This window comes from Manacus candei, unplaced genomic scaffold (assembly GCF_025592945.1).
Source record: "Manacus candei isolate 608988 ecotype Guabito, Panama unplaced genomic scaffold, ASM2559294v1 h1tg000005l, whole genome shotgun sequence".
Taxonomy (NCBI): Eukaryota; Metazoa; Chordata; class Aves; order Passeriformes; family Pipridae; genus Manacus; species Manacus candei.
Genome location: NW_026138053.1, coordinates 20,926,431 through 20,945,464, shown reverse-complemented (window position 1 = coordinate 20,945,464; position 19,034 = coordinate 20,926,431). Strand labels below are relative to the sequence as shown.

The 19,034-nt window shown below is 38.7% G+C and overlaps 1 protein-coding gene across 4 annotated transcripts; it reads right to left on the bottom strand.

Moving 5' to 3' along the window:
• Window positions 1-2,844: 2,844 nt before the first annotated feature.
• On the bottom strand, window positions 2,845-18,902 carry UCHL5 (ubiquitin C-terminal hydrolase L5). 4 transcript variants are annotated; one of them, XM_051804768.1, is made up of 11 exons: window positions 18,701-18,902; window positions 17,343-17,406; window positions 16,097-16,202; window positions 8,448-8,573; window positions 8,300-8,361; window positions 8,091-8,221; window positions 7,237-7,300; window positions 6,061-6,163; window positions 5,545-5,658; window positions 5,282-5,380; window positions 2,845-3,448 (listed from the first exon to the last, which is right to left on the bottom strand). In XM_051804768.1, exons 1-11 carry the CDS (start codon window positions 18,780-18,782, stop codon window positions 3,404-3,406), a joined length of 996 nt encoding a protein of 331 aa, XP_051660728.1. In that variant the 5' UTR covers window positions 18,783-18,902; the 3' UTR covers window positions 2,845-3,403. The 4 variants fall into 4 exon arrangements, with proteins under 4 accessions (XP_051660728.1, XP_051660739.1, XP_051660747.1 ...); XM_051804779.1 differs by having other exon boundaries at window positions 5,545-5,655; XM_051804787.1 differs by lacking the exon at window positions 5,545-5,658.
• Between the last annotated feature and the right edge of the window lie 132 nt (window positions 18,903-19,034).

Genomic DNA, 19,034 nt, shown 5'->3' with positions numbered 1-19,034 from the left:
CTCTGGATGCACTACCCAAAGCCTGGCAAACACTCTTAAACTTCAGGTTCATAGTTTAACTATTATGACCAACGAGAGCTAACATAACTTTTCAGATATATTTCCCTTAGCCTCCAACAAATACAAGGTAACACACTTTTAAAACTTTCTTTAGTGATGACAAACTATGCTCAAAGATTCCATTACTGGCCACAGATAAAACACTGACTTGAATTTATCATTGCATTTTCAGCTGCACAAAACTCCTTACGAATAAGTCACGTACAAAATATAAAATGTTACCCTGTGAAGGAAGAAATCAGGCTACAGTAGGATTCCAAAATTTTCATGTACTGTGCTAAGACTAGCAGCCAGAGATCACACTGAAGCTTGGGATTTTATGTTTGCAAACTTTTAGCAAATGGGAAACACACTGACCTCTTTTGAGCAAAAGGAAAAAGCAGCTGTGTGGCAAAATTCTTCACAGAAATGGAACTTACTCCTTATTCTCATTATACCCGAATTTCAGTTCTGACAGCTATACCACACCCTTTGTTTATACCAACAGAACACAGTGGTCCTTGAAATAAATCAGAACACAAACCTTTCACCATTCTACATACAGCAAAACAGAGTTTCTGAAAACTGTAAGACAGATTAAGGCCCAAATCTCTATTTTGATTTTTTGGGGCACCTTTAATTTGCTAATTCATTGTCCTGGTTTAACCCCAGCTGCCAACTCAGCCCCACAGAGCTGCTCATCACTTTCCACCAGTGGAATGGGGGAAGAGAATCAGAAGAGTAAAAGTGAAAAAACTTGTGGGTTGAGAGAAAGACAGCTCAAAGGTCAGAAAAGGATGATGGTAATAGTTATAGAATTAGAATGTACATGTGCTGCACAGTGTAACTGCTCACTGCTGGCTGACTGATGCCCAGCCAGCTCTGGAGCAGAGCCCCTGGCCAGCTTTCCCCTCAGTTTATACACAGAGCACGATGTCACGTGCTATGAAATATCCCTTTGGCCACTGGAATCACTGTGTCCCCTCCCAACTCCTCATGTCCTGCCTCCTCACTGGCAGGACATGAGAACCTGAAAAGTTTTTGACCGAGTATAAGCACTACTTAGCAACAACTAACACCACCACTGTGTTATCAACATTATTCTCATACTTAATCCAAAACACAGCACTGTACCAGCTACTTGGAATTAACTGTAGCCCAGCCAAACCTGGACATTCATCAGCTTCATGCCCAGTTTTGCATTGATGTGACTGTCCTAAAAGTAGGCAATAAACAAATAATTGCCTTTAAAGCCAAGACACACATGAAAAAATGGTTCCACAAATTTGGTGAAAATAGTAAAAAATTATCAAAAAGGTTTTGATCAGGAAATAAAGATTCTATTATATAACGCAGAACACTAGTTTTGGCTTGCTCTACTTCTGCATTAAACAGCCTTTTTTAAAAAAAAATATTTTTCATTTACACTTTGGACTAATGGATTTTGTGAATATTTGATCTTTACATCCATCCTTCTTTGCCTTCCACAAACCCAGATAGTTTGCTTGCAATATAAGTTTTCTAATTTCTAAAAAAATTGCTATTAAAATTTGTTTATAACTGCAAAAATAATTTGCTGCTTCAGCAAAATTCCTTTTCCTTTTGTACACGCTCAAGCATGCAAATAAAAGGAGAATGGAGTGAATTCAGTAGAGTTTAAGTTGACATCTATTAACAGCAAAATTTTAGGGTAGACATCAAAATTCTCCAAGGATGACAGGGTGCAGCAGGAATCGTCAGGTTACCACATAAAAAGAGAGACAAATGTTTTCAACAAGTTGAAATGGAGTTTCAAATGTAATTTTAAGATCAGAAATGTCTCTTACAGAGGAAGTGTCTTTCCCTTTCCCTGGACAATAATGCTACAATGATTTACTAAAGCGGGAGACTCTCACACACACATTTGCATTCTCATTAACCTGATCAACTTTGTACAGAACACAAATATAGACCTGATGTTCTTTTCTGAAACACATCTTACCCTTCCAGCCACAGCAATGACTCAAGGAGATCCTTCCAGCAGTAGAAGAGCACAGTAAATGTTTTTCTTCAGCCCAAACTTTATCCTGTTAATATATATGCAATATATATGAAGCACCAACAGATAGCAGAATTTGTTTCATATTGGGGTTTCAAAAAATTCTCTAAATACACTATATTCTCATCATACAAGCCTACAAGACCACAGGAGCTCACAGTTCAACGAAGTATGCCCATAGGCAAAGTAAGGGAAACAAGCATTTTAACAGTTTAAAATGTCTTCCAAACAATCAAAGTTCTCTTGCTTTTCTTTCTGTTTTTTTACCCAAATCCTTCAGGAGGAAACAGGAAGTGTTCTAAACAAATTCACATACAGTGACAGTGTTTGAGTAATTCAAATAGTATGTATTGTTCCAATGACCTGTTATTATTCATACTAAAGCAATTTGTCTATTCATAGTGCAAGCAGCTTTTAAGGTGGCAGGACACCAAGTGAGCTCCATTCCCCAGATGTTCCCCTTGGTCCACAGAAGACAGTGCAAGAGTCTTCCATCACAATGATTTTATCAACAATAATCCTCCACACACCTTTTTTCTTATCTTAAATTACCTCTCAAGGTCAAATAAAAAAACATTGCTTTAAAGACTTGAATTTAACATACTCCAGAATAGTAATAGCTTATATCCAAGGATATTAACTCCCCAAAACAACAGCATAACTCCCCTTCTAACCCAAATCTAGAGTGCATATACTCACAGTCACAAGGCTGAAGAACTCCATTATCTTAATTATCTTACCCAGTAATAAAATACCACAGAAGAAAGTTTGCCAAAATAAAAATGGGAATATTTATTATCTTTTCTACTAAAGCAATGCAGTTCTTTTAAGATTATACATTGGTCTTTGCAAATGTTTCTACAGCTAAATTCATACTTTTCAATTTTGTAAAAAAATTAGACACATACTTCATAAAAACAAAGACACAGGCTATGCCACTAAACAACTGGAAGGTATTGTAACTGTTAGTAGGGCTGAGCAAAGAAAGCTCATGCTTATGCTTAAAACTCTGGCGTTTGTATCGTTATATGTTCAAACGGGACAACATGGGTATGTTCTCCTTGCACATTTTTGGGTCCACCTCCCAAGTTTTCAGCAATCAGACTTAAATACTGAATCTGAAGAGAACTTAAACATTGCTTAGCAGTACTACATGCACAAGATGCAGGGGAAGGAAGGAATCAGACCCGTGCATACAGTACAAGACAAAGTGTTACAACTGTCAAACGTGCACTGGACAAAATTTGAAGTTTATGAAAAGTTTTATTTGTAATCATGAAAATAGTTTCAGAAGCAAATAACTGTATGTATTATGCAAAGTCATCTTCACTTGGCCTCCTGAGCTTTTTTGGCATTTTGTTTTTCTTTTGCCTAGAAAACAAAGGGAGATGATGTCAAGCTCTGAGAAGACAGATCTTTCTGAAGCTTTGCATGACTACTCATTACATTCCTGAACATCAAAATATGCTGTAAAAAGAAACATTTTAAATGTAAATTTAAACCCTTCAGAAGTATCCTACTACTATTTTACTGGGTTCGTATATAAAGGCTTTTAAGAATAGATATAGGTTTAAATAAATAATACAAAGGAAATTAAGATTAGGTGATTTCTATGGGGAAAACTAGAGGGGGAAAAAGGCACTATTTTTAAAACATAGTTTAAGCCTTCATTTTTCATACCATCGTATTAATTTCACCTAACATAGAAATAACTCTTCCTAATGAAAATATTCTATGTCACAAGGAAACACTGCATTCAGACACACTGACTAGCAAAACTGAACTCTGCAATGACCAAGATCTTAGTGTTTTAGATCTTTCAGATGAGTGGGGAAAAAAACCCAGAAGAGTTCCTATCAAGATATTTGCAGACAAATTCTTATATAACTTGTATCAATTACAAATGGTTCAAATTGCCAGGGAACTAGCATTTTTTCCTTATGGATTTAGTTAAAAGACAAGCTGGCCAAGAAGAGGGGGCAATTCAGAAGCAATATCAGCCAACTTTCTGTCAAAATATTTGTTCATTCTGAATCAGGCTGCTGCTTGTATCACTTGTTATTGAACAGAAAAGTATCTAATTCTGTGATTTACAATTAAGATCTATCACCAGGTGCTCAGGTCCACTGGAAATTTGCTTGTAAAAGCAGCTTGATGGTCTTATAAATGACTCCTGCCAACACGAAACTGGATTAAAATTCCACACATTACCCAAAGAAGGAAAAGATTAAAAACTAGAAGTTACTGTCTTGTAAGCTACAGGCCAGCAAACATACCTTCCTAAGTAAATTCAGCTAAAGAATAGACTCATTAAAATAATATATAGCTCTTTTTGTCATTATAATAATACAGAGATCCTTTCTCAGTGAGTTCAAGACCAGGGATACTGCCTCTGGCACACGAGCAGATATGCAAAGCAGCACTGAGCTCAGTACAGCTCAAGTACTCAACCAGCCAGTTTAATAACCTTACCCAAGTGACAGACACTCTTTAATAACTAAGCTTTAATACAAACCTTAACAGTAAATCAATGTTAATAGCTAAACACCTTAAAAAGGGGGAAAGTAAAGCCCGTAAACGAGAAGAGGGAAAAGGAGGGAAAGAATTCCCAGCTCCAGTCCCTGTGCCACGGCTGCCACCCGGCGGTCACAGCCCGGGACTGCACCAAACTGGGCGTGGAGAGGCCGCAGTAGCCAAAGGGACCGACCGCGGACGGTGCTGGGGTGCACATCCGAACACTCTGCGGGTCAAAAAGGGATATCAGGAATGACATGGGGAACTCTATCACAGACTAACCGAAGCCAAGTATCATAATTTTAATAGGATTTTTAATTATCCACGCAGAAAAGCCCAAATCTTACGTCTCTTGTATTGCAGCATCTTACGCCCTGTAACGTGATTTAGATGATATTGAACTGCCTCTTCCTAAATCACCATCAGAAAAATTTGTTTAGTTTATTAAAGGGGAGATACAGTTTGCCTTTGCCTAATACTGCAAAGTTGGTTTGTCCCACAGTCTCCAATCTGCACTGAAATTGTGGCTCTTGAGAACAAGCTAAAGTAGCAATACACATGAACGTAAAAAGTGTGGTCAAATATCTTGGAATCATAAATGTCATGGGTTTGTTTATTTAATTTTACATAGAAGGTATGAAGAATTATAGTAATATACTGTTTCTTAAAAGTCAGCTAGAAAATACTCACTTTTTCTACTAATGGTATTAACTGCTGGTGCTCTGCTAGAGTCTTTAATAATTCCATGATGAAAGGCAGGTAATTATGTTTTCTTCTAATATTTTCGATCTAAAAATAAATTAAAAGCATTAAGGTATTATTATATCACTCAACTATCTTCTAGTCCCCATCCAGTTCTTTCACATTAATTGCAGCAGCTCCCATAGATATAAAAACCAGCTTTTTCTTACAACTGTTGCAATAATTTCATCAGAAAAGCAAAGGCTACATACCTTATATCTTTTTAATTTTTGGTTCTCTTCTTCAATTAACATCTGGTATTTTGCAACTTCTGATTGTATAGAACTTAGCATATTACTACTTTGATCTGTATCCATAGGCTCCTCCTTCCACAAAACAGAAAAAAACCTAAACTAAGTCTTGTCTTCAGAATATTTCTATCACAGATTAGGGTATCACAGTTATAGCAACATTCCAGGAATTTCCTCAGTTAGGTATAAGCAGAGTAGCTTGGGCACTAGGTAAAGAACAATTCCAGTACCACAGCAGATGAGTCAAGACTGAAAGCCACAATGACATGGTCACACTGTACCCAGTGCTCAGCTCAGTTCCCTGGGAAGGAACCAGAGCTGCAGCAGTGACTGTGCTGCACAGGGAAGCAGTAATAGCAATCCTTCCCTGCTTTTTTTACTGATACTCCATTTGGAGCAAGGAAAGGAGGTGAATAGTAAAGCAAACACACAGAACTACTAGAGAACTACTCCAGTAATGTAAATACCATGGCCTACCTCTGCCAGCTGTTGCTGTAACTCTGCAATCCTCTGCTCATATATCATCTTCCTGTCAGACACAATAGCCATCAGGTTAAACCTTATCTCACCTTCACTGTATCTAGAGGAACAGAAAAACAAAACAACAAAAACAACCCACTTTCAAAATTAGTCACTAACATGACAATTCAAAAACCTCCTCCTCTGTTTCATTAGAAGGGAATGCATTTCATGGAAACAACATTTTAAATGGATCTATTAAATTAAGTTGTGCTACAGATCTAATTTTGCCTCAAATGAATTCTACCCAATTTGTAACTCCTAATAACCTCCTCTCCCCAGATATTACTATTCCTGTCTGTGGCCACAAAACATAAACACTTAAACTGTGAAAAAAGGAAAACAAAACACAATATAGTTGACAATAAAACTTGCACAAGACTGCTGCATACAATAGTTTTTACTTTCTCACTACTATTACTGGTTAGAAAACATGGGAGACTTCTTCATACAGTGTGAAAAGTACATTCAACAAATAGACTAGCAGGCCTTTCAGACTCAAAATTCTCCAAATGCAATTTGGTAGTAATGCTTTGCTTATTAAAAAAAAGTCTTCAAGCAAAAGCTTTTAAAATAATTTTCCAGAAACGGCATAAAATCAACTTTATTTCTAGCACATTTAGGGCTGCTGTTTGGAGTCAGAGCCAACAAGTAGGAAAACTTAAGTAGTATGTTTTTCCAGCTTAAATTTCTAAAACAAGCCACATACCAAAGAAAATTTTGTTATCTCTAAATCCCAGTTGTATGGATATAGTTACTATCTAGTACTCCTAAGTATAAGCACACACTCAAACTTTACTCATGGTCATGACACTCTTAGTTTTCACTTGCAAAACCCCACAGCTGTTTAACAGAGATAATAATCTTGCTCTTCTTTTTCCAGAGCACTAGTGGGTTCTCTCCTTACTACACAGATACCTTACTTTGATTAATTACATAGCAGCTCAGTGTCTCACATTTATCTCATGTTGGGCAATAGGTTCTCAAGTCACACAATGATACGCATACAAAAATGATGCATAAGCATAATTCCTTAGAAATTCAGCTGATATTCTTTAACTGAAGGAAATTAAGAGTAAGGAATTTTAAAACACATAGAAGGTGCTATATTTTAAAAGCATCATGACCATTTACTTTTGTATACGCTTCTCTATGACAGGCCGTACAGCACTTATCCAGTCATCCTGGTTGCATGCACCTGGGGAAAAACAAAGAAAAAAATTAACCATCTTGGCAAAATTTACTGCAAAGTCAAGACTTGGATAATTCAGGTGTATGCAGCAACTTCAAAGTATGTAACAAGTTCTTCCTTAGCAACTGCAGTCTCAAATTACTCAAGTGATTTTTCAGGAGGCAGAAGACATTTTATTAATTACAATATTTAGATAACACAGTGACCAAAGCAATAGAGCAAAACTAAATTTTAAGGGCATAAGCAACTAACAATTTACTTTGTTGATAACACAAAACAATAGGGCAGGGGGAAAGTACGTTATGGAAGATTTATATGAGAGGAAAGAAGTTAGTTGGTATGACAACATTACAATAGATAGCAAAAGAAAACATTATGGATAGCTACAGCTGTCTGTTTAGTATCAACTCTTGATTTTTGTCTCTGTAGATGCAATACAATTGCATTAAAAAGTCAGACACAGAGAAAAACCATAAAAGGTTATATGATAGATAACTTGACTTTGAGAGAAACGAGAGAATAACTAAAGGTGATTTCCTAAGTTGACAATGCCTCTTTAATAACTTCAAGACCTTCAAGTAAATGAAGAGACTCATGATCTTGTGACCACAAAAATGATGTTACTGGTAGGTCTGCTGACTGTACACTATCTCTAGACTGACTAAATACAAGCCATTTAGCAGCAAGCCACTACTCAGCCTAATAAATAACTTGGTTTGAGCCTGTAATATCTGACCAATTGTTCAAAAAGCTATTGTTACAATGGAAGATGTTCAGAAAAAATACCAAATGTTACCTAAATCAATTGGTCCTTCCCTTAAGCCATCGAGCTCATACAGACGACCATTAACAGGAACGTAGCTCACAAAATGAAATGCATCTTCTTCCTTTGCTGAAGACTTTGCATCAAATTCAAACATCTGTTGTCTGCAAAGAGAATTTTAGAAAACCTGAGATTAAAAAGAATTTCCTTCCAGTTTTGCCTAGATTTAAAACATGTGTTACCTGGCAAAACTGTTGTGAACTTGCCGAATCACTTCTGAGTTGCTCAGTGCCAAACCTTTCATCTGAAAGGAAGTTACACAATGACTGTGAGCCAGCACAGCCAGAACACTGTAACACTTAAAAAATACAGAAAACGGTGGGCACTTACTGCAGCATCAAAACTTTGTGAAAATTCCTTAAATTCTGACAAAGTCTCTCCTAGATGGATGTCTTGATGAGCACAATTTAACAGCACACTTATTATGGCTTGAGTTGCACAAGCATTATTAATTACCTAGAAAAAAGTATTGAGAATTTGTTCATCATTGGTGATAAAAACTTACTTTAATCTGGGCAACATTTTTCGTTACAAACACACACTTTCTGTGCTGCATCATATTACAAGTTCACTCTAAAACAGACTAGATTTGCTGCCTGAGTAGCTGCAGAAAAGCTTTTGCTGTAGGAGACTAGTAAAATGAATTCTGGATGGCTGCAAAGTACAATTCATTGACAAAACTGGTATTGCATAGCTCTACTTAGAAACTGTCATTCTACTGCCTCGACATCTCCCTAAAACAATTAATGAAGGACACAGAAGAAATGTAGGAATCCTCTGATCTCTGTGGAAAAACACATAAAGTACTATTCAAAGCAAGCTGCCCAAATTGCATTATTGTATCTTAAAAAAAAAAAAAAGTCAACTCTCCCCTCAAAAAACTCCCTCAAGTAATCAGAATTCCTACCAGGCACAGCAGGTCAAAAAAAAAATTTAGAGCAATAAAGCACATTATGGAACCTAGAATTTTTATTAAAAGGTTGTGTTGGACAAAAGAATTTTGCATATTCCAGGGATAAACTAATAAAATTTAGAAGTGTTCTGAGATGTGAAAATTGTTAAAAATATAGTTTGCTGAGTAATATAATAAGCCATATGATACTTCAAGATTTTTCAGTTTTTTCTTAATTTACAATATACCTATCCTTTTCAAGCTAACATGTAAGATACTAGTTTGACACTGTTACTCTTCAGTATTAAATATTCCATTTTTAGAAAATATAAACAACCCCCTTCACATTAAAGTCATGTTTTTAATGTTGTTTACCAATACCCAAACTAAACCACAGTATTTTAAGAAAGAGACTACAAGAATTATTAAATATAATCTGAGATTTAATTAAAAGCAGAGTAATCAAAAGTTATAAGACCGTAATAAAAGAAAGACTTTATATTAGTGTTTTCTCAGTGAGCTATAGGTTAGGAAAAAGTAAGGTATCTTTAGTCTATGATACTATTCTGCAATTGAAAATGCTACTTAAACCATAGGACTGGTAGAGAGGATGTGAATTTTGTATTAAAAAAATGAAAATTAGTTGAGGGCTGTGAATGTGAAACCACTTCCAACAAGAAAGAAGGAAAAAAAAGTGAGAAAACCCAACCAACCTGTTTTACAGTCAAAGCTGGTTGCAACAAAGGAAAGCCTACTATGTTAATAATATAAGCCACATTATATATTCATATTCTATACTTCAGGGTGTTCTCAGTTCAGATTATGTTTGTATGCAGATGATAAAGAAATAATAAAACACTCCTTAATTTAATAAAATTACGATCTAGTTGACTTAAATGGTAATCAAGGGAGTGAACGGCACGTGCTGAGAGATTACAGCAAGTGAAACTCAGGTTAAACAAACTGCAGGTACACAGGCAAGGGCTGGAGTACACACAATTGCAGAATTAAGAGCATAGGAAGAAAAGCCATCGGGGCAGTGAAATAATGAAACAGAAGCAGAAAAATTCAACACCCCCCCCCCCACTACCAGAATGGCATAATTTGAATTAACACTGTTACATAGGAAAAGGAATCAAGAACTAAAGAGTCTCTCAGATATGACTAGAGAATGTTATCAGAGACAGTTGTAAAAGTAGCACTAGGATGAAAGCAGAAGATCCCAAGTGGATCAGAGTGGGCTGACCTGACACAGTGGTTACAAACACTCCAAGCTGACAGAGAAAGGAGAAAGAAGGGAGGGACAGCTGTGTTGACAAATATTAGAACAGTGCTGCTACAACAAAGGCAGGGCCACTACAGCAAACTGTACTTGTTAAATCCTGACTAATACAGGACATTATAGAGAGAGACAGGACTAAATGGCAACCACTTTTGCTGAAAAATCAGGATGGAACAATCAGTTGCTCTGGCAAAGATAACTCAATAACGGCTTCAAAAAAAGGGAAGGGAAATTTAGAAACATTTTGTGCCGACCAGCTAGATACAGGAGCTTTAAACAACAGAAAAGAGGAAAAATTAGACTTGGCAGGCAATTCATGGGTTCATCAAATACTGAGCATAAATGTGATTTTGTATTTCAGCTACAGTATGAGTTGTGTCTGATGAAGTATATAAGGACCAAGCTAAACAATGTCTAACTGCTAGAAAACAATATATAAAAGATGCAGACCTGAGGCCAGTGGCCTCCAGCTGTTGAAATGAAAATACATTACAGAAATGCATTATAGAACTTGAGAAAGTGAGAGGCAGGAGGTAAGGAAAGGACAGCAAGAACAGTCCTGTAGCAGAGGAACAGAAGCAAGTGCAGGTGATGCACATAAAAATCCAGTGTTCCTGGATCTAGATGACATGGGAGAAGTACCAAGGTGGAACAAGGAGGTCCCTGGCTAGTGGCAGCTCACAGGCAGGGTGAAGAGTGCAGAGTGAGGAGGATGTGACTGCAGTAGCAGATGTGGACAAGTGCAAGGTTTACTGTCACACAGGCACGATGCCATCAGTGCACACAGCCAGGCCAGCACTGGTACACACACACAGCTACTGAGTCCTTCAAGGGAAACTGCTCAGGATACCCATATCTCCAATTTCCAATGGATCTCACTGAAGGTGTCCCAGCATTGGCTGAAAACATGTTCTGAATGACAATAAATGCAGGTTTTCCCCAAAGGACTTTTTTTTTTTTTTACTTGAGGCTTAAGAGGATCTTCTTTATTTGTCCAGTAATCCCAACATTTGCCTGGATATTTCTGTCCAGGAAGTCCTGGTAAGGTATTTGATCAATATTCAGGACTCCAACTTAAAGCATATACCTGTATTTGAAAGATTTTTCTAGCAAAAGTACAAAGAGTATTTAATAATATTTGAAACAAAATCATAATATACATATACAGTTATGTATCACGAGAAGATTGCCACATCACCCAGTGAAACTCAGCTTAAAACAAACCAAGGAACCACTAGAACAGGCTACTCTGGCACACTCTTCAAGATGCATTACTTCCTAAGTATGCATCTTTCTCTAGAGATCCAGTCTGAGTTTCTGGATCAACCTCAGGCTGAAGCACTTTAAGGTCTCAAATCGCATCTTCCATCTGATGGATTTTGTATTTTGCTTTGCAAAAAAGCTGTGGACAACCCTCTGCTGTGGCAGTATAACCATCAGATCTCTGGGCTTTACCTACTAAGCATCCCAGTGGTACAGAACAGCTGGTTTTACAAAGCTCAACATGAAAAATTCAGCACTAGCAAAAAGTTCCACAACTTATTCTTGTCTAAAAAATGGAAAGCTTTTAAAAATTTTTATTTCCTTGGAGTAATGATATAATACTTTTACAGTTGTATTCAGTTACTGAAAATCTTTTCCCGATTTGTTTAATGTCTTGCAAGTTGTACTTAGAAGTTATCTGATATCCCAAGTTTAGCTTTAACATGGATATCTGGTCTATCTTAATGTTACCAAACTTGAAAGAGTCAAAACTTGAAATCAATTAAGTACTGGAAATGTTAAAATATAGATGCTTCCCTCAGTGGCACAAAGACAACTGAAGACCAATGTTTTAACAGTATCGTTTATAAGACCCTCCTTCTGAAGGTATTCCCAATTAATGAAGTTAATATTCTATCATCAACCAATGCAAAATAAAATAAATACATGGCACCAAAGAAAGGCAGGATACCATTACTTTAGTAATAAACCCTGAAGAGTTTATTAAACTAAAAAAGTGTAGTTCACAAGTCTGCAACAATGGCATTCACTTTTGTCAAGAGACACTGGCACTCCTGCAGTGCTGAGCACAGAACACAGCTACTCCAAGCAGTGCAGAGGGAAGCTGAATACACTGGGTAGGCATAACCATGTAGCTGCTGCATGGCAAAATAACAGCAAGGGCCCACTTAAACAACACAGAAATCAGGAAATTCAGAGTTAAGGCTGAAATTGTATCCTTAACTCACCTCATTGTGCCTAGGTATCCTAGCTCAAAGGGTATGTAAGACCATCCAGAGTTCTGTGGCCTCAAATAGAGGACCAAATCATACCTAGGCATAACAGGGAGGCCAAATTTAACATGAGTGCACATAAAAGTGACCATTAAAAAAACACCTTTAATATGCATGCATACCAGACAGACTTTTAAATTCAACCCCCAAACATAATCCTGATTTAACTGCGAACGAGATCTAGTTGTCATTTGGAATTCAACTACAACATCAGTATGAAAGTGGAAATGAGTAAGATGTGAGCATGCACAAGCTTCTTAGCAAAACTGTGTTTCCTAATGCAATTTCAAAGATGTTTTGCTAGACAGTTTGCGAGCTGTAGTCTTTTACATCTAACTAAAGTTCCCCCCAATTAAACAACTTTTAAGATGGAACGTTTAACTGAAGTTGAATAGAAACAGAGCTATAATAACATCAGTTATTTCCCATACTCAACTATTGTTACATATCAACAGTAACTTTGTCTTGCTCATACAGGATTCAGGATTATATTTTAAACCATGTCTGCAGTAAAACGAATGGTACCAAATCTCTTCAGATGATAATATTTAAAAGAAGAAAATGTATGGGAAAGGAAAGAGATACGAAGACTTCCTCAGATTTTTAAGGCTCCTTTGTCATGTCAGTTTTGAAGACACAGATCAACAGAGCAATAACCTTAAATGTCAAAAATTTTCCTAACAAATTTATTTGTTCTGGGATTCCAGCCTACAAATGAACATATTGTTATTTTACATCATCATTTTTGTAATGAAGAAAAAAAGTCTTCTTGAAAGACCTTAAAGCCACCACAAAATTTGGCTTAAAACACACACAGAGAAAATAAAAAAAAAAAACACACATGAGCCCAGTTGAATGATGGCTGGAAGGACTTGCTCTTTCACAATAAAAGTATTTAATATTAATGCTCATCTTCCTTGGTGTTCCTGGGTGACTCAGAAGGACTCACAGACTATGGCCTCAAGAAATGCAACCACCTCAGCGGTACCATAGAAAAACTCCCATTCTCTCTCACTTACCTGTTACTGGCTTTGTCCTGTCCAGACTCACTGGACAAACACATCTCACAATACAGCAGGAGACCAGCCCAGAAAATATGCACAGAGCATCTACAGACAACTGCTGGCTGATGAGCTGCAGTGGCTCACACAAGTGCAGTGAGTAGGTGAGCCATTGTGAGAGAAGAACAGAACCACAGCGTGGAAAGGAGACAGGCTGAGAGGACCAAGGCATCCTGCCCTCATCATCACAAGATCAGACAGTTGCTCAAGAAAACTCTAAAAGTCCTCAAAACACTGCTTGTCAAGTTTAATCTCTAACCAAGGCTAACTTTCTTCAATGTGAGAGTCACCAGAGCTAAACTGGTATTACAGCTCCCTCCAAAATATCCAAAGCAGTTTTTTTCACTTATCTGTTGGCTTTTAATAGTAATTTCTTCACAGCTATTTTACTAGTTGTTCAGCCACAATGTATCAGTCCAGACAAAGCTGAACTGATATAAACCACAAGCATATGTATGTCTACAAGAAAAATGTCCTGATTTTGCTAAGCCACTGCACTTGACTGACAGACAACACTAAAACACGACAAAGATAGTAACTTTAAACTTTTTGCAAATTACTTTTGAAACATCTATTCCATGCCATCAAGTGGTGTAACCAGGTACTACTATTTTAAGAGTCAACATTTCTAGAAATTGCTTTCCTGCTAAAATTAAGAGTCACTCCACCACACCCTCCTTAAAGGGTGTAGGAAGCAGAAGATTACAAAGTTCCTACACCTTCACAAAGAGGATTCAGGCTTAAGAAAACATTAAAATATGAATGTTTCAAAGAAAGCTACAAAATAAAGAAGACTTTTCACTGTTAGCCTTTAATTTTGTGGGTTTTGTTCTCTAGTCTACCATTATCCAAATTTTTTAATGTAAATTCTGCAATCTTAAAGCTCAAGAAAGTTCCTCTTAGCTTAGTATCAAGCTTCAAAAAGGGAAGTGAAGAGGGGGGAAGGCAAAAGAAGCAGAGCAAGCAGACAAATGCTTTGAAAGTTTTCAGCATTCACAGGAACAGCAATTCTGGCAGACCCTCAACTACTGACAGGAAACAAGATGAAGTCCCTTGAGTGAGGGAAAATTTACCTTCATCTTGAGAAAAAGAACAAACAACCCAAACCAAAGCCCAAACCCAAAAACCCCTCTCTAGCTTCATATCAGAGTAATTTCCTGCTGCCACGTAACTACCCTTGGAGAGTTTTATCAAGGATTTTCCTGAGCTTCTTTGCTATTCTGTAGCCACAGTCTATGGTCACCAGCAGCATGTTTGATTAGGCAGAAGTCACAACTTAAACCACTGTCTATCAGAGCTATCAGACTATAAAGACATTTGACAAACCACTGCTGATCACTGTATCATAAAAATAGCGGGCAGTGCTTGGCAGGACTCAAGAGCTGCAGCAGGGGAACGATGAAGAAAATCAGTATTAAAAAAGACCAAAGAATGAAGTCATCCACAACAGCATGAAACAGTAAGGTGATTATAAAATACAACAGAAGCACAGGTACAGAGTGGCCAGGACAGCTATTTCCACTGTTTTCCATATTTCTATACTTTTAGCTGCAGGTGTGTGGAGACTTATTATATTCTGAAATTTACATAAAAAACACTTCTGCCTTTGTGGTGGGACATAAAACAAGAAAAAACCCCAACCAGGGGAAAAAACCCTCCAGCAAATAGACTATGTACAGTCTTCATAGAAAGCCTAATATTTTGCCTTTTGGTATGAATACTTTGTAATTAACACACATAGGATTACATTTTCTGTTTAGACTTACACTTATCACTGTTTCATAAGCAGGTCGTGCAAAAGATCCAAAAACATTTATTAAGTACTCCTGTTTTCATTCTGGTTACTTTCTCTTGCTTTTCTTGCTTGCCAACAACACACACACAGTCTGTCAATGCTAACACAAAATTTCAGTACTATTCAGTATTTAATAAAATACAATGGCTTACATCAGCAAAACCAATTTTTCCTGTAATTTCAAATTTAAACTCACCTTTCTGATTTAAATACTTAAAACTTGCATGCCAAAACTGTCTGCAAACCCTTAAGGAAAGTATTATCCTAGAGCTATACTTCCCCAGCTGCAGAGCATTTGAGAAACACAAGAAATAAAAACAGGGCCAAAATAAACGTTTCTTCCAAGAAGTTGTTGAAAGTGGTTTCAAAAAAATAATTTGCTCATTCTGCTGAGAACATGTACCAAGCCTTTATTTACTGCACAGAAGAGTGAGTTAATCTGTGGGCTGACAAATAACAACCCATGGCTGGTATTTTTGACTCAACATATCAAACTGATTTGCTTTGTTAATCACCTTTCAATACACAGTTCCTACTCTCAGAATTTGTTGAAGTCATTTCACCTCCTAAAGTGTTAATTTTTGTGTTCATATTAACACAAAGATGGCTTATTTTTCAGTATTAAAATCTATGATTCATGACTTATTTAAGAAAATTACTGAACTTGCCATACCTGCTTAGCAAAAAATATTGTATCCAGTCTGGAGTCCTGAACAACAGAACCTGCTGGTTCCTCTCCAGGCTGCCACTTGAAGAGAAAAATTAGCCCATGAACTGGCCTGAAAAACAAAATTGATAGAAAAAAGATCACCTGTACTGATGAAAAGTATTGAATCCAGAAGTCTATACTGTAATTTAACTGTATGCTGGTAGGGTAATTCTGTTCACTATTTATAAACACAGGGAACTTCCACTGAAATTTTCAGATGTGGTCTTTTAATTGGGCAGAAGACAATTCAGGTTTCCTTCTGTAAATGTTAAACAAACCCAATTTAAATTAGCATTCAGCCTGTAACTTACTTAAGTCAGTGCCAGTTTTCCTGGTTACTGCAACTATTACAGCTGCACAACTCTCATTTGAATTGGTTAGTGATAAATACCTGTCAAAACATTTGTCAATCCCATACAAGAGCAGGAACTAAAGTTCTGGTAATCCTTCCAGACACAGATGAAACATTCAAAGAGGAGTTCTCATGAAACTTCCAGTTTTCTACTAAAAATACATCATGCTTTTCAGACTGCACCAATTGCTGCATCTTCTGAGAGGTTAATTATGCAAGTGTGGGATATCCACGCAGGATACAGGTCCAGGTTAGATGACACTTTTCTCTTAAAATCTTGTCTATTAATAAGGGTAACAATGTATCATGGACAAAATGGTAAAAGAACTAATGTTGTCTAATGAGAACAGAACTGTTCCATATGACACCAGCTGTTCTCAGCTACAACAAGCCTATTTGCCTTCACATACACATGGAAGTGGCTCTGCAGGAAAAACGAGTTACAGAGGTACATAAGTACAGTAAAGTAATTTATTTTAGACAACAGATGCAATATCATTACGTGAAGAAGTAAGGAAAATAAAAGCAAGGAACAGAAATTTGTCACAGAATTTGTTAAAAGATATAATGCAAGCTAATGGCAAAATCATTAGAAATCTATTTCCACATTCTAGCCGCTATTAGGACCTCTCTCAAAACCTGGAAAAGCTAGATTAAGGATAAAGGCATTAATAAAAAGCAATTTAACTGTCAGGTATTCCATTAAATCAAAATCCTAATAAACTTCTGTGGAAACTGAAGGAAAAAACACAAATTCAAAAAACCCCAAACAAAAAAAGCCACCAAAACCACACCTGAGTTTCCTACACATTCTTTCGGTGACTTCAGACAAATGTAAATAAAAAACATGTGCCTTACTTCAGTTTTTCAAAGTTCTCTGGTTCCAAACTCCATATTTCTTCAACTTGTGCTCCTCTACAGCCTGAAACAAGGAAAAATACAGGTTTCTTCAACTAACCCATTTAAAAGGGATGCAGCCACTAAACAAAGAAATATGAAAGAAAATACATAAAGACATGTGTAACACTTACAACTTGTATGTCCAGGTTATGGATAAGTCTATCTATGGGCTTTACATTTAAGAAAGAAGCAGAGGAGATTAAAATGTCTTTGGTCACCTTGTGTCCTCCACTCAACTGAAAACAACACTGTTTTCAAAGACATTATCAGCAAGTCCAAAGCAGAACTTGAAACATTTATCTCCAGGAAAAGACCCATGGTAGTAGACTGAAAATACTGTAAATAATACACTCAAGCAAGACATTTGCATAAGACAGAGCCCAAAAGGTTCAATACTTAAAATGTGGAAGATTAATCCATAGGTTAAATAAAAAGAGAAAAGGACAGGCATGTCTGGACTTGTGAAAAAAAGACAGGACAGAAACTATGAATCAACCTAGCGTAAAATCATTTTGCTTCTTTGGCCAATTCCTGTGTAGACTTAGCTGTCACTATAACCACACACTCACAGTATCACCAAAGATTTTAAACACAACTCCACATAAAATTTAATATTCTAGAAGACCAAGCAGCCCCTTGTAGACTCCCCAGCCCAATGCCAAGGCCCATAGCTCAGCCCTGGGGGGCTTGTTCTCCCCTTCTTCCAGGCAACTGGCGACAAAACGAGAGGACAGCCTTAAGCTGCACCAGGGGAGGTTTAGGCTGGACATCAGGAGGAATTTATTCACAGAAAGAGTGCTTAGATATTGGAATAGACTGCCGAGGGAGGTGGTGGATTCACCGTCCCTGGTGGTGTTTCAGGAAAGACTGGACGCGGCACTCAGTGCCACGGTCTGGTTCACAGAGCGGTGCTCGGTCACGGGTCGGACTCGATGACCGCAGAGGTCTCTTCAAACCTCAGTGATTCGGTGACTCCCCGCCAGCAGCGCAACACGTGCCGTGGGCGAGGGCCCCGTGGGCGAGGGCCCCGTGGGCGAGGGCCCCGTGGGCGAGGGCCCCGTGGGCGAGGGCCCCGTGGGCGAGGGCCGGGCGCCGCCGCACAGCCCGCGCTGGGCCCGGGGGCTCCGCCGCCCGCGGGCGCTGCCGGGGACGGGACAGCGGCCGGAGGTCACAAGAGACGGCTCGTCCCCACCCGCGCCGGGAGCGCTCCCGCTCCGCTGCAGCGTCCGGGCCGAGCCCCGCGCCCCGCTCGGCCGGAGTCCCGCACCTCTCGCCGGGGCACCGCTGCCGCCCGCCCGGCCCCGCGGCCCTCTCACCGAAGCCCTTGATGAGTTCGGTGAAGACGCCCGGGTCGCTCTCCATGAGGCACCACTCGCCGGCGCTGCTGCCCCCGGACATGGCGGCTCCGCCGCCGCTCAGGCCGCGCTGCCGCCCCGTGCCGCTCCCTTCCCTTCCCGGCAGGACCCGCGCCGGGCAGCGCCATGGAGAGGCGGGGCGGCCGCAGGAAGCGGCGCCCGCGACTGGATCCGGGGCAGCCGCCGGCGGCTCCGGCACCGCCCCGGCCGCGGGAGGACCGCGCCACGCCCCGCGGGGCCGCTGCGGGGCGGCTGCGGGGAGGGCGGAGGGTGCGGGACCCGCGTACGCCGCGGC

Bases quoted from the DNA above. Each gene is read 5' to 3' on its own strand.
- UCHL5 (XM_051804768.1), bottom strand. From the start codon at position 18,782: ATGTCCGGGGGCAGCAGCGCCGGCGAGTGGTGCCTCATGGAGAGCGAC. The intron at 7,301-8,090 runs GTAACATTTGGT...GTTTTTCCCCAG, and splicing joins GGAAGGACCAATTGATTTAG to GTGCATGCAACCAGGATGAC. The intron at 6,164-7,236 runs GTAAATGGTCAT...CTGTTCCTCTAG, and splicing joins ATAGAGAAGCGTATACAAAA to ATACAGTGAAGGTGAGATAA.